This window comes from Danio rerio, chromosome 21 (assembly GCF_049306965.1).
Source record: "Danio rerio strain Tuebingen ecotype United States chromosome 21, GRCz12tu, whole genome shotgun sequence".
Taxonomy (NCBI): domain Eukaryota; kingdom Metazoa; phylum Chordata; class Actinopteri; order Cypriniformes; family Danionidae; genus Danio; species Danio rerio.
In genome coordinates, this window is record NC_133196.1 from 44,373,977 (window position 1) to 44,390,000 (window position 16,024).

Sequence of the window (16,024 nt, forward strand, 5' to 3'; positions counted from 1 at the left end):
TATTATTTATTTGTTTTACAGTTATTGGCTTTGTTTTATTTTACATTAAAAACTTAGGTCCCACTTTATATTGTCCGTAATTAATATGTACTTACACAGGAACTAATAGTTTGTTACAATGTACTTATTGTCTAAATACATGTATTTATTGTGTACTTATGCTTGATTTAATACCTGTATGTGATTACATCTGTAACTAACTTCTGTAATTACATTTGTAAATACACTGTTGACCATGCCTCACACCTTAACCCACCCTTAAACCTACCCATACCACCAAACCTGTGCATAACCCAACCCCTATCCCAATTTAAGAGCACCCGAAGTGTTCTCAAATACATTATGAACACAGTAAGTACATTGTATTTATTTTTTGATGCAACTACATAGTAGTTAAGGACACTTAATATAAAGTGGGACCAAAACTTAATGATAAAATAAAGTGTTGTTAATTCTGTTCAATTAGTTTTTTGTTTTTCATTTAAAAAACACTACAAAAAGAACAAATAAAAGAACCCTTAAAGAACCAAACTGATCAGTGGTATCGATAAAAGTAGTAATACCGTTAAAAGCTTAACGATACCCATCCCTACCCACAGGTGCAGTTTATTACCTTAAATATAAATGTGTTACAATAATGTTTGACATTGGAAAAAAAAATGCTTTTCAAAATGTATTGAAAAATATTTTATATGTGAAACCTTTTTTTTTATTTCGCTTAAAGTTTGTAAATAAATGAATAAATCTATTGCCCTTACATGTGCTATCTTTCTTAAATGGCAATTAGTTCAATAACTATATTTTGCAGCCATTGGATGTCTTTAAAATCTAAGTCAAATTGTGTGTGATACATCAGAAGCACTGAAGTGACTTGAAATTGTCTAAGGACGTATTTAACTCTTCAGGGTGTCTGTTTCTAACACATCACTAATGACTGTGTTGTAGCAGTCTTCACCACATGGCCCTATGGGAGTGGGGTTAAAGCAGCAGTGTTTATTTTTACTACCTTGTCTTTCTGGAGCTGGGGTATTTTTCACAGTGGTGGGAGTTTGAGGAAACCATCCACAGGGATGACTGACGGATGGATTGTTAGCATGTGCAATGCTATTACTAAAGAAGCTATAAATTGTCATCTTGACCATCAAGATGTGAATTTCCATACATAGTTGTTATGTGTGTGTGTGTGTGTCTGTGTTTGTGTGTGTGTCTGTATATTCAGGTGAAACCAGAAGTTTACATACACTGTATAAAAAGGCACATAACCATTTTTTGAGAGATTTTTTTGAGAGATTTTTTTGAGAAATTGTTAGCTTTTCTTGAAAGTCAAGTTTACATACAATAGGATTATTCTGCCTCCGAAAAAGCTCAGATGATGGTGTCAAGGTTTTGGAAGTTTCTGATTGGCTAATTGACTACATTTGAGTTATTTGGAGGCATAACTGTAGAATAGTATTTAAGGAAAACCTCAAACACACTGCTTCCTTGTGTGACAACATGGGAAAATCAACAAGCCAGAATAAAAAAAAAAGAAAAAAAAAAAAAAGCCAGATTACAATTTGCTAAATTACACTGGGGAAAAGACTAATTTTTAGAGACATGTCCAATGGTCTGATGGAGCCAAGATTGAACTGTTTGGCCATAATGACCAGTGTTACATTTGGAGGACAAAGGGGAAAGCTTAAAAACCTCGAAACACCATCCCAACTGTGAAGCATCATGGTGTGGGGCTGTTTTGCTGCAGGAGGGACTGGTCCACTTCACAGCATAGATGGCATCATGAAGAAAAAAACATTGTGTAGAAATACTGAAGCAACATCTCAAGACATCAGCCAGGAAATTAAAACATGGCCACAAATGGATCTTCCAAACAGACCATGACCATAAACATACTGCTAAATTGGTTAAAATGTGCTTTAAGGACAGCAGAGTGAATGTTTTGGAGTGGCCATCACAAAGCCCTGAGCTCAATCTTATAGCACATTTGTGAGCAGTGTTGAAAAAGCTTGTGCGAGCAAGACAGCCTACAAATCTGACTCGGTAACACCAATTCTGTCAGGAGGAATGAGCCAAAATTCCTGCAAACTACTGTGAGAAGCTTGTGGAAGGGTACCCAAAACATTTAACCAGTTATACACAAGTTATACAGTTAAAAAATAAAGGTAAAAAATACCAAGACATTTAATGTAAACTTGACTGTCTAGAAATTGATTGAAAAAATCTCTCATTATTCTGGCATTTAGCAAATGTAAATCATTTAGGTAATCCTAATGGACATAAAATAGTAAACGTTTATTATGATTTACCATCAGACTTTAAAAAATCTATCCATCCATCCATCCATCCATCTTTCCATCCATCTTTCCATCCATCTGTCTATCCTTCTATCCATCCATCCATCCATCCATCCATCCATCCATCCATCTATCTATCCATCTATCTATCTATCTATCTATCTATCTATCTATCTATCTATCTATCTATCTATCTATCTATCTATCTATCTATCTATCTATCTATCTATCTATCTATCTGTCCGTCTATCCATCCATCTATCTATTCATCCATCTATCTATCTATCTATCTATCTATCTATCTATCTATCTATCTATCTATCTATCTATCTATCTATCTATCTATCTATCTATCTATCTATCTATCTATCTATCTATCTATCTATCTATCTATCTATCTATCTATCTATCTATCTATCTATCTATCTATCTATCTATCCGTCTATCTGTCTATCTGTCCGTCTATCCATCCATCTATCTATTCATCTATCTATCTATCCGTCCGTCCGTCCATCCATCCGTCCATCTGTCCGTCTGTCTATCTGTCTATCCGTCTGTCTATCTGTCCGTCTATCCATCCATCCATCCATCCATCCATCCATCCATCCATCCATCTTTCCGTTTATCTGTCCGTCCATCCATCCATCCATCCATATGTATATCTATCTATATGTATATGTGTGTATATACACACACACACACACACACACACACACGAGTATATATATATATATATATATATATATATATATATATATATATATATATATATATATGCTTGTTCTGACGCATTTAAAATAAGCATAGCTCAATAACTCAGAATCTCTTTGCATGGGAGAAGTAAACCTTTAAACTTAAATCACTAGTGTTTAGCTCTGTATAAGTCTGAAATTTCCTGGTTTAAATATCCTAAAATATCTTAAGTTCAGTCTGCAGAAACCCTGTTCTCAATCACAATTGTGATTTCAATTCAATTCGATTAATCAAGCAGTCCTACATGGAGCAAGCTCCACAGAAGGATGACCTCAGTAGCACATAGTTCACCCCCCTGGATTAAGCAATGATGCCTTGGACAACTTTGATACTCCTCATATGTTACACGAGTACTTGAGCAAACATACTTTCTGCATCGAAAATTGTTGTGATGTTGTTTATTTAACAAATTATTCTGTTTTTTTTTTTTTTTTTTTTGATTCCAGAGAAAGGATTTTGTATACGAGGTGATCTCTGTCCTTTTGATCACGGCAATGATCCTCTGATCGTGGATGACGTTACACTTCCTACCATGATCCCGTTTCCACCCCCACCAGCCCTGCCAAGGATGCCCATGCCACCAATGACAGAACCTCCTCCTGGCATGCCCATGCCTCTTCCACCTCATGGACAGCCCCCGCCTCCAGGCATTTACCCCATGCCAGGTGAGCATGTTGTTTTCACCATGCTAGACAAGAGCTGCGTCTGAAATCCGTTTATTTCCTACTATTTAGTAGATGAGAAAACAATAAGCGAATGAGCAAATGAGTAGATTGTAAGTACTCTGACGCTCTAATGTAAGATTCAGAAGTGTCCATATGATAAACATTTCTCAAAGTTATTCATAGTAATTACCTATTCATATAGTATATGACAGGGCTATTCAATTGGCGGCCCGTGGGCCAAAGCCGGCCCCCCAGGCAGTTTGTTCCGGCCCTCCAAAAATTGTGACCAGGACATCAAAAATGAATTTAGTTCAGTCGAAAAACGGCCGCTATAGTTATGAAGTGACGTCTGTTTATAACAGCGCGAGCTTCTGCGCAGAGTGTGAGTAGCTAGTGGTGCGGACAGCCGAAAACATGGATATGTTTTGTAGAAAAGACCTTTTGTACAGTGCACTGATATAGTTAATAGGAATGCAGCAATTAGCCGATTTCACTATTAACTGCGCTTTAATTCGTCACAGTTAATGAATTGTAAAGGCTTCTTTAAAGGGCCATGACACCCTTCAATTTCGGTTAAAGTCTACTTCAGAATTTTTTCTCGGGCAGGAGTGGGCATAGCCAGCAGGGGAGAACGTGAGCAAACGAAGCTAGCTCACAAAATGAGACAAACCGTGAGGAGACGCATGAGTTTATAGTTTACAAAGTTAAAATGCAAAGAAATGAACAGTGATTTAGTGCCCTGCTACATTTGTTATTCGTAATTTCATATACACATAACCACAATTTATATCATTATAAAGATAAGTGTGTTCATGTAAACACTATAAATGAGGACTTCTCCCTCAATCCCCGTATCCAGCAGACTCAGTGCAGCAGGTCTCCTGACCTGTCTATTTTAACCATTAACCCTGCTGGTAATCTGGAGGATTTAGGCAAACACAGCAGCACAGTGATGTGTCTGAATGTGAATGAACTCCTGATGAAAGACAGCGTCCGCAATTCTCTAATTCTCGTGCTGCTCTCCCGACAAAAAATGCTAGCAGCACAAACAAAGCTTTGCTGTATGATCAGCCTTGACAGGATCGCGGGGAAAAAACATGCAACAAACCCCGTGAATCATGGAAATAAACGCATATGAGCCTTCATGAACAGCTAAATACTGTGTGTCGTGGGTCCGTCCGTGTCTCACAGCTCAGGCTTGACTCTTGCAAGTCTGGCAGGTCTCATGAATAATTAAGCAGCCGGCTCTTCTCATAGGATAAGAAAACTCCGCTATGAATAATAATGAGAAACCGACGCGTCATCATTGCACTTGCAGTACTGCGCTATGTCGCCGATTTTGATCCCGCCCCAAAAATCATTTTAAACCCGGAAGCTGAAATTAGCTGACAAAAGCTCAAAATTATCCAGTTTTCCCCACAATTAAAGCTGACAGGTGCTAACATTGTCTTAACTGATGCTCAACACACACAAATCTGTTAATATAAAAAAAAAAGTTCTCCAGGGTGTCCTGAACCTTTAAGCTGCATTTCTGTTGCACGAAACAAAACGAAGCTGCTGCATTTAAAAAGTTGTGCCAAGTTGCCAACTGTGCGCTAGTTTAAAGTTCCAAGTATATACACCGAGATTAAAACGCACGCACACCAATTTAACTATAGCAGCGGCCGTTCCCATATCACGTCTTTTCCGCTTGCAAGTTTGATATTTCTAATGTAATATATGACAATATGCGGGCGCCAGTGTAGCGATACGCTTGTGTCTTTCTGGGCGCACGCAGTAGAAAACATCTCACGGTGAGAGTTGTGCGTGGGTTTCAGTGCAATGTAAACAAAAGATATGTTAGACGAGTTATTATTAAAATGATTATGTATGCATGAACCCAGATGATAACAACAGTTAATCTAAATAGATACTTATCTAATATAAAGCTTAAATTTACATTAGACGTGATAACCGTGAAACCATGATTATTCTTCAGACTTTAACCAAACTACCAAAATCTATAATGTTGCATCACTAATTGTTATGCAGTTTAAAACATAACATCTGAATGTGTCTGAATGTAGAAGAAGCCTTCAGCAATGCACTGCTTTTGTTGTGCGAAATACAACATTTGAATGTTTGTAAAAAAAGTCAGTTGTACAATGCACTGATATTATGCCGTTTTAAAATACAATATATTAACATTTTAATGTAGAAAAAGCCTACGTGGGTGTCTTTATGAACATAAATACAGCATATGGGCTCTTATATGCAGTTGTGTTATCACTCATATAGCAAGTCATATCTCTCCGGCCCTTCGTTTGGGATGCTTTTCATAAACCGGCCCCCATGACAAAATAATTGAATAGCCCTGGTACATGATATCAGATGCCAGCTTTTTTCAGGCTGGTTTATTAAAAAACTAAATAAATTTTGGAACAATCTTTCGGTTCTGAAAAAAAAAAAAGTTCATCGTACATTAAATGTAATAAGATGTTAATGCTAAATCTATTCTATGACATTGGATTCTATTCTATGTAACTGAATAGTGAGTGAATAGTAGCAATGTATTATTTCTTGTCTAGATATTGTTACTTATATTAACATTGTTTCTATTTCTATTAAATAACAGCTGGAGGCCCCCCTGCAATACTGTCACGGCCCACTGGGGGCTTGCTGCCCACAGGTAAAAAACCCACTTTGCTCAGCACAAAAAGTAAACATTATTGGTTCTCGCACATAAAGGACGCTCTTTTTATGACACTTATCGCCCGTTTCCACTGACTGGTGCTGTACGGTTTGGTACGGGTCACCTTTTTCCGCCTTGTGTTTCCGCTGCCTTATGCCTAGTTCAGACAGCGTGATTTTGGCACCGATTTTATGCTCGCCGACAGGTTTTGAGAAATCATAGACAAATGCCTGAAATCACAGGCAAACCTTATTATTCATATTCATTATTATATAGTCATTATTTACTTATTTACCCGTCGTTTGTTCCAAACCTGTTTCTTGTTTTGAAGAATGCTGGAAACCTGTAACCATTGAATTTCATAGCATTTGTTTTGTCCTACAGTGGAAGTCATGTTTTTAGCTTTCTTATTTTCCTTTGTGTTCTTAAGAGGGAAGAAACTCAAATAGGTTTAATATCTATTATGGGCAAGTAAATAAACTAATATTTAATTTTTTTGTTGAAACATGCCTTTAATTGATGTTCAACATCTCTGAAAATATAGTCACAGGGTTTTATAATCCTTTGACACAATTTTCATTGGTTTGAAATTACATGATGGTGAGTAAATAAAGTTGTGTAGGGACGGAGTAACCATCTTTTAGCTTTTGACTTTGTATAATTGTCATAAATTGCAGGAATCACATTTAGCTTTGAGTGTTAGTGTGGATCAGTTTGTTCTTGTTTTTATTTTAGGACCTCCTCTAATCCCAGCTACTGGGATAGACACTCCACCCCACTCCAGAACCAGCACCTCTTCCCCTTTGGCCCTTCCTGGAGTGGGACCACCTCCTAATCCTCCTCCACCACTTCCTACTTCCTCTTCTTCCTCCTCTGCCTCTCTCCACCCTCAGTACACACTCTCTGAATGTAAGCTTTTGTGTTCTCAGCTCGAATACTCCTGCTACTTCTGGAGCTTACCGTCTCATGTTGTTTGTTTAAAGTGTGGTCGCACCATAAAAAACATCAATTTAAAAAAGAAAGAAAAGTAATTGTCAATTTTTGGTTTTGATTCACTAAGCTAAAACCTCAGTGCCTTGTTTGTGCTGTCCATCTGAAATTCATTCATTCATTCATTTTCTTGTTGGCTTAGTCCCTTTATTAATCCGGGGTTGCCGCAGCAGAATGAACCGCCAACTTATCCAGCAAGTTTTTACGCAGCGGATGTCCTTCCAGCCGCAACCCATCTCTGGGAAACCATCTGAAATTGTTTATTATTATTTTTATTATTATTATTATTATTATTAGTCAACTCATATCTGATAACAATATATATTACAATATAGTAGCACAATTAATAGTTATTAGTAAGTTTGTTAAATATTGACCACAAGAAAAAAAAAACGTTTTTTTTTTTTTACATTTTAAAGTATATGCTTAGAAAGTACTTATTTATATGTGATCCTATTTTTTTTTTAACTTTATTTAGAACTTCAGGGCATATGATTGATTCAAAATGTAGAAATATGAAATAAATACAAATAAAATGTAAAACACTGTTGAAAAACTATACAGGACTATCATAAAAGCAAATTATAACTAACTAAAAATGCAAAATTTAAACTGTGCTTTAAAGATTGTCTCACGATGCTGGTATTCATGTTTTTGCCTGCATCCCCTTAATGGTGTGTAATATTACTCTCATATCGATTATGAAAAAGTATTCCCTTAAATGTATTTTGTGACGCCACAAATTATACGATAGAGCATAATATATATATACACACACACACACACACACACACACACACATATATATATATATATATATATATATATATATATATATATATATATATATATATATATATATATATATATATATAATATAAATATATATATATATATATATATATATATATATATATATATATATATATATATATATATATATATATATATATATATATATATAYAYATATATATATATATATATATATATATACATACATACATACATACATATATATATGTGTATATATATATATATATATATATATATATATATATATATATATATATATATATATATATACATACATACATATATATATGTGTATATATATATATATATATATATATATATATATATATATATATACACACACACACACACACACACATATTCATATACATACATACATACATACATACATACATACATACATGCATGCATGCATATACATATATACATACAGTTCAATTATTATCTCCCTGTTTATTTTTTCCCCAATTTCTGTTTAACGGAGAGAAGCTTTCTTCAACACATTTCTAAACATAATAGTTTTGATAACTCATTGCTAATAACTGATTTATTTTATCTTTGCCATGATGACAGTAAATAATATTTGACTAGATATTTTTCCAGACACTTCTATACAGCTTAAAGTGACATTTAAAGGCTTAACTAGGTTAATCTGGTTATCTAGGCAGGTTAGGGTAGTTAGACAAGTCATTGTATAATGATGGTTTATTCTGTAGATTATCGAAAAAAATATAAAGCCTAAAGGGGCTAATAATTTTGTCCTTAAATGGTATTTAAAAAATTCAAAACAGCTTTTATTCCAGCTGAAATAAAACAAATAAGACTTTCTCCAGAAGAAAAAATATTATCAGACATACTGTGAAAATTATCTTGTTCTGTTAAACATCATTTGGGAAATATTTAAAAAAGAACAAATTCAAAGGGGGGCTAATAATTCTGACTTCAACTGTATATATTACACACCCTTTATTGTCAATTGGTGGTGGTTGTGTTAAATAGGCATGTGTGTTTGCTACTTTGCTACGTCAAAGTTTTAGAATAATTAAGTTCTTTTTTGTTTGTAATTTGTTACAAATAACAAGTATTTGCTCATCAAATTACTGTAAGAAAATACTTAAAAGCAAAACAAAAATCAAGTATGAGCAAGATGAAATAGTCCCTGGCGTGAGATTTTTAATGCAGTGTTTATTTTAGAACGTATAGCTTTTTATTTACATAGAAATGTTATGCATTTCATGTGAACGCTTTCCCAATATAATTCAGCTAGCTCATGAAACGTATCTCGGCTATCAAACAATTGTCAGTCAATTTGGTTTTTACTTTGAGCACCTTTATAGTGATGACTTTAGTCAATCCACAGCGGGCATTGGACTTCAGTATAATAGTTTACACTTTTTTTTAGACAACGCAACTCTTAGATTAAACACACACGTAGATACAAATTCATCCACTCCACTGTATTTTTTTGTTCATACTTGTATAAAATTAATATGTGGTTTAAGGCATTGCATTACGCATTTGTCTTTAACTCAGTGCCAGCCAATGTGCCAAGGCTTTTGTTTCACACTGCTGTGATCATACCCTTAGGGCACGAGCCTAGAGTGATTAGATTGGTGTGTAACGGTATTAATGGTAGATTGATCCTTATTAAAGCTGCTAAAGTTATTCTCTGTCAAGGGCAACAAGTGATTTTTGAGCAAGTTTATTAGTCTGTAGTGTTAACATGGTATATGGATCCATAATATTGCTTTATATTCCTTCTAACTTAAGTCAAAACTGACTAGGTGGGCATTTGGACACAGGCTTGTGTTTCTAGAGAATTAAATACTGAATGGCATGCTATCACGTGTGAGTTGGCTTTAGATGTGTGTGAGACAGCATTGAGTTTTTCTCACTTCCTATTGTGCTTAACTCTATGCAACAAACATTTCAATACTTTTATTTTCACATTCATAGTTTTTACTTTTAGATATGAGAAACTTCAAGCAGCATGTTATTTCTTAAGATTCATATAGTTGGTCTGCTTGAGACCAAAAGAAGTGTCACATTATTTACTTGCAGCTATCTACCAGCTTTGATATGTGTTTAGTTCTTCAGAATATGATCTTTCAGAAATGAGTTTTGGTTTTGTAGCTTTATAAAGTTGTTTACTTTGTGTTTTAATGCTGAAGAAACATTTCTCATGATCATTTCTTTCTGTTGTCTATTATCAGTGGTAACATGATTGCAGAAATCGATCCGTTATAGTTGAAAATTTTGACTAAGGCATAAAAATAATTTTAAAATAATACTTTTTTCAGAAAGCATTGACGTTTACACAAAAATACTATACAAACATAAAGAATAATCAGATGTTAAGTCTTAATAATAACTGAATACGAAAAAAGCTCTTGTTCGTTTAAAATTCTATAAATTTACAATATTTATGTATTAATATATATTCATATATATATATATATATATATATATATATATATATATATATATATATATATATATATATATATATATATATATATATATATATAGTTGAAGTCAGAATTATTAGACCCCCTGAATTATATTTTTTCACAATTTCTGTTTAATGGAGGGAAGATTGCTTCAGCACATTTCTAAGCATAATAGTTTTAATAACTCATTTCTAATAACTGATTTATTTTATCTTTGACATGATGACAGTAAATAATATTTTACTTGATATTATTCAAGACACTTCTATACAGCTTAAAGTGACATTTAAAGGCTTAACTAAGTTAATAAGGTGAACTAGGCAGGTTAGGGTAATTGGGCAAGTTATTTTATAACGATGGTTTGTTCTGTAGACTATCTAAAAAAAAGGCTTAAAGGGGCTAATAATTTTGTCCCAAAAATGTTTTTTTTTTTAAATTAATAACTGCTTTTATTCTAGATGGAATAAAACAAATAATACTTTCTCCAGAAGAAAAAATATTATCAGACATACTGTGAAAATTTCCTTGCTCTGTTAAAAATCATTTAGGAAATATTTAAATATTTTAAAAAAATTAAATAAAATCAAAAGGGGGCTAATAATTCTGACTTCAACTATATATATATATATATATATATATATACATATATACATATATTAGGGATGTAACGGTATTGTAAATACCGTCATACCGCAATATTAATTTTTTTCGCTATTACCGAAGTCGCATGACTCGGTAAAACTATAGGTCTTCTGAGAAAATTTGCTCAGGCGAATGAAGCGAACGGGAGATAGCGAAAACTACAATTGCCATCAGCCCATGCTTGACCATCATCCCTTGCGGTCTGTTGTCGCTACAGATCCAGTAATGCGGAAATGGAGTGTGCTGCTAGAAGCGGGGATGAAAAGAGCTGGAAAACTCTAAAGCAGGTCGCACACCAGAAGCGGCGAGCGCCATGTATTTTAGAATTCTAAACATAGGTTTCTATCAGGATACACACACCGGCGCCGCAAGTCGGCGGCTGTCGGCGGCGCCCGGCGACGGCTCAGGACGCAGTTCATTTTTCAGCCGCGCCACAGAGCGCCATCTGATTAGTTTCATGTTAAATATCATTCGAATGTGCGCGTCTGGTGTGTGATACTTATAAACTGTCATGTACATCTGAAAACGGAGGCGGGGCTGCAGACATTCGCCTCTCTGATTGGGGCTTTTCCTGAATATTAAGTAGCCTAACACGCACAGTTCAGTCCTGCATAATCTCCGTGTAAGTTCAGACTTCGCAAGTTTGATCAAGGCTGCTGTCTCTTCTTCTCAGTTTGATATGGAAAAGCAGATTATACCGAGGACACGGGTAAATCTTCAAAGGGAACAGTGTACTTTATAACTTCATTCACATCACCCTGGCTTCGTTGTTTCACTTTCTCAACAATAAAATGTAAACATGATTTAAGGAACTGCCTATTTTCATTTTAATATTAGCAACTTAGACAGCAGACATGTTGAGGCGTCGTGCTGCATAAGATGAGCGTCATCTTCACTGTGTGGATATTTATAACAAAACGGAGCCGATAAAAACACTGCCTCCTTTCAATTTCAGTGAAAATACGAAACACAGCCTCTCTTTTGCTGAGTATCAGTTTTAATAATCGATAATGGCCATTTTAAAAGTATAACATACAATAAGTTTATACATTATAGGAAATAAAGGCAAGCGATCAGTCAATATACAGAATGTACGTGCTTACATTAATCATTAACTTATCTTTGCGCTCTGCCAAAACACGTTACCTGAGAACAAGTAATAGATTCCAATGCCCAAAGTCAGGGAATATGTCGTTAGATAAAGACAACAAGATGAATGAAATATCCCGTTTAATAAATATAGTGAGATTAGATCCAGCGGGAGATGCTTGATGAGAAGTCCGACTAGCAGAGCTCTCATCTGGGTAGATGGGCTGAGTGTGATTAAATGTTGAATGTGATGAGTTTTCAACAATACTAAATTTAAACTTTATTTTTTTACATGGTTTAATAATTTTTTGTTATTAAAATTGAAGTTCCTATTTCAAAGCTTACAGATAGATGGCTAATTTGTATGTCATTGACACTTTTGGCACTTTTTTGGAGTATTTTCATAAGTTTTGTTTTTTCCTGTAAATGATTCAATAAATACCGTACCGTGACATTCATACCGAGGTATTACCGTACCGTGAAATTCTGATACCGTTACATCTCTAACATATATACATATATACATATATATATATATATATATATATATATATATATATATATATATATATATATGCACGCAAGACCTGTCTACACTCCCACAGACAATAACTCGTGCTCTGCAGACCCACAGTGACCCGCACATTTTTGCATCTCGCTGGGGTTTCTAAATCTACTAAATCGTCCGGGATTTGATTTTGCTTTTGTTTTCTAAGCTGTCTGTAATTTTATGCATACAGCCGTGAGAGCAAAATATTACATAATAAATTTAATCTAAACGACTCCTAATACTTTACTAAATACTCTGAGAGGATAAAATTATATCTAAATTGGCTGCAGTATGTTTGTATACTATTAGAAATGGGTAATCAACTCCTTTGCCTTATTTAAATAATCTACATGTTTTATTCTTGTAATAATTATATTTTTTAGAGATATTGTCTGTTTTTATTCATTTTTTCTGTCATGTATTTCTCATTTGCTTTATATTTTATTAATTTGGTTGTCAAAATATAACAATTTATACATTTTAAATGCTTTGGAAATACTGTACAAAATGTCATGCCAATAAAGCAACCTGAACTTGAAAGAGAGAGAAAGAGGAGCAGATTTTTCATTAGTGCATGCTCATGGCTCCTGAATAGCATAAAAGTAAGAGAAATAGCAGATTTAATTCTACTTTAACCTATTAAAAAGAAAAGAAAGAGTTTAAAACAGATCCTCAGTAAATTAAAATGGTGTTAATTCAAACTATGTTTTGTTTGTTGCATATAGTTAACTATTTATGTGCTGTGGGTAAAAAGTATGTTTCAATCCAGCTACCACCTCAAGTATATTTCAAACCTGTTTGAAACGCTGATATATTGTCTATATTCACTGGGAAATCAATTTTCAAAAGGAACACTGTGTATAATTGACTTTATTTTAACAAAAGTGAAGTATTCTGAAGGCTGGAGTGGCTGCTCTTGTCCAGTTAGTTTTGCTGTTGCTAAATTTTACACATTAAAAAAATTATTTTGAATCATAAAGGAAATTTGAAGAAATAGCTTAAATGTATTTATCAACTCAAGGGGAAAGATCTTCCATGCTGTATTAAGTGTTTGCTTTTTACTTCATTCATATGGCTAATCATGTGTTTGTTCTGCTGAATACAGACAACTATGACCCTGAGGCCTATAACCCAGAGTCTCCAGGACTGACCGGACCTGGCAGAGCTCAGTATCGTCATTTCATCCCTCGCATCCAGACACAGAGACCCAACCTTATTGGACTCACCTCTGGTGATGGACTAAACTCTCGAGGTATAAGAATGTTCGGGTCTACAAAGATTTAGTTTGTGGATTCCACGAGAGATTCTTTAACCGATCAGTTTTCTTTGTGTTTTTAGCAGCTAACATAGTGATCCAGACAGAGCCATCAGTCACAAGTGTATCAAACAGTGAGATGAGGTTCAACTCTGAGCAGGAGAACAGGAAGAGATGTCTACCGTCTACAGATGGACCACAGGTCAAAAAACCCTGGATGGACAAGTGAGTGATAAGCGTGTAGTGTCGAGAATAAAATATTGTCTTTAAAGGGCCATGAAACCCCCTCGTTTCAGCAGGGTGTTTTCACACCTCTACTTTGGAAAAAGTCAGAAAAGTGGGCGTGTCCAGCTTTGTTTAGGGGGAGTGTCGGAGGAAGAAAAGTGGGATGGTGTGGGAGTGTCTGTTTGGGCACGCGCGAGTTTCAGAGTCAAAATTCACACACACAGTAGAAAGAGATGGTGTTTAACCTACATGGACATCTGTAGTCGAATTATTTGCCAAATTATTAAATGGTGGACTTTAACTGCAGTTTGGCTCTTTCATTCAGGGAATTCATTCATGCCCCTCGCGACAAACGAGATATTTGATTCGAGGAACTGCTCTAAGCGTGTATTTTTCATGCAATGTTTGATACCGCACGGTGAATGAGAGAAAAAAAAACCCAGCATTTCCCGGAAACTTAGATGCACACGGCAGGTAGCGTCAGAAAGCCGCGTGTGTTATTCCGGTCACAAAATGCGGTAAAAACCATACACGAGGTTAAAGTTTGGTTGTGGTGCTAACATGTTTACACTCGGTGCAATAGTTTGTTAGATACGAACAAACTGAATAAACAAAGAGTACCGAATCTGTAGAGACAGGACAATCACCAGCAACTAGAGCCGCGTCTTTATTAAGAGAAGACTACAAGCTAATCCGGATCTCAGCGTTTGCAGATGAGAACAGCTCTCAGGTAAACAATAATCCTCCTTAGACACGTAAGTTATTGTTGTCGAGCGTCGCGTACACACGTGAGTCTGAGCTCTCACAGAGAGAAAATGAAAACGAAACTTAACTGCAGCAAACTATAAAAGCAACACTTCACGCTTGTTTTGCCAACACAACATGGCGTCTCTGTCGTCTAAACACTGTGACAGTAATGAATATTAATGAAGTTGCACAATAGAGCGCGCTGATTGGTTTGAACCAAGCTTTACTCATGCATTAATGCATCACACTGTAAGACGTAATAAGACACACTCTGGCACAGACGCCCAGTCTGCACGCTGGAATACACGCTATTATGTCATGACCGTGACGCAGCTTCAAAAATTAGTTTCAAACCGGAAGTACGAATTTGCTTGAAATAACGCAAAAACAACCAATTTACACTTTTTAGTGAAATATAGGTGTCCTAATAGTGTTTTTAACAGTGTGGGACACATATACGACTGTCAACAGCTCAAAAAATGTGTTTTGGTGTTTCGTGACCCTTTAAAGTAGGGGTGTGTGAACATACACTGGTCTCTCAGTTTGGTTACGATTATCATGCCATCGATTTGGTTCAGTTCGATATCTCGGTGCATCATGGTGCATTGACGATGCTTTCCATACACAATTTTATATTTTACTTCACAGCACAAGAATTCTTGTATTAAAATGTATAAATATATTTATATATTATTTATAATACAATTTTGTCCTTTAATATTCAGATATATGAACTGTACGTTTAAAAACTCAAGTACATGCGCACAACAACGTGAGCATGTATAGCAAATGAACAAATATAAATGTCCCACTCGCTTTCTGTGCTTTGTCGAGTTCTTACACCCCTCAGATTGGTCACGGGCTCAACAGAAAGGGCTGCGA

The 16,024-nt window shown here is 35.0% G+C and overlaps 1 protein-coding gene across 50 annotated transcripts in view; it reads left to right on the forward strand.

The window, feature by feature from the left end:
* Window positions 1-16,024, forward strand: part of rbm27 (RNA binding motif protein 27) — a 47,262-nt gene that overhangs the window by 10,810 nt on the left and 20,428 nt on the right. For 19 of the 50 annotated variants that reach the window (XR_012396883.1, XR_012396885.1, XR_012396881.1 and 16 more), the window contains exons 7-11: window positions 3,491-3,709; window positions 6,324-6,377; window positions 7,116-7,289; window positions 14,021-14,167; window positions 14,254-14,395. Coding sequence is in view for 8 of the 50 variants with exons in the window: in XM_005167934.6 (XP_005167991.2) it covers window positions 3,491-3,709; window positions 6,324-6,377; window positions 7,116-7,289; window positions 14,021-14,167; window positions 14,254-14,395 (736 nt within the window). In the remaining 42 variants the exon portion in view is untranslated. The remainder of the gene's footprint in view (window positions 1-3,490; window positions 3,710-6,323; window positions 6,378-7,115; window positions 7,290-14,020; window positions 14,168-14,253; window positions 14,396-16,024) is intronic. The other 31 variants (XR_012396908.1, XR_012396909.1, XR_012396911.1 and 28 more) reach the window with 3 other exon arrangements.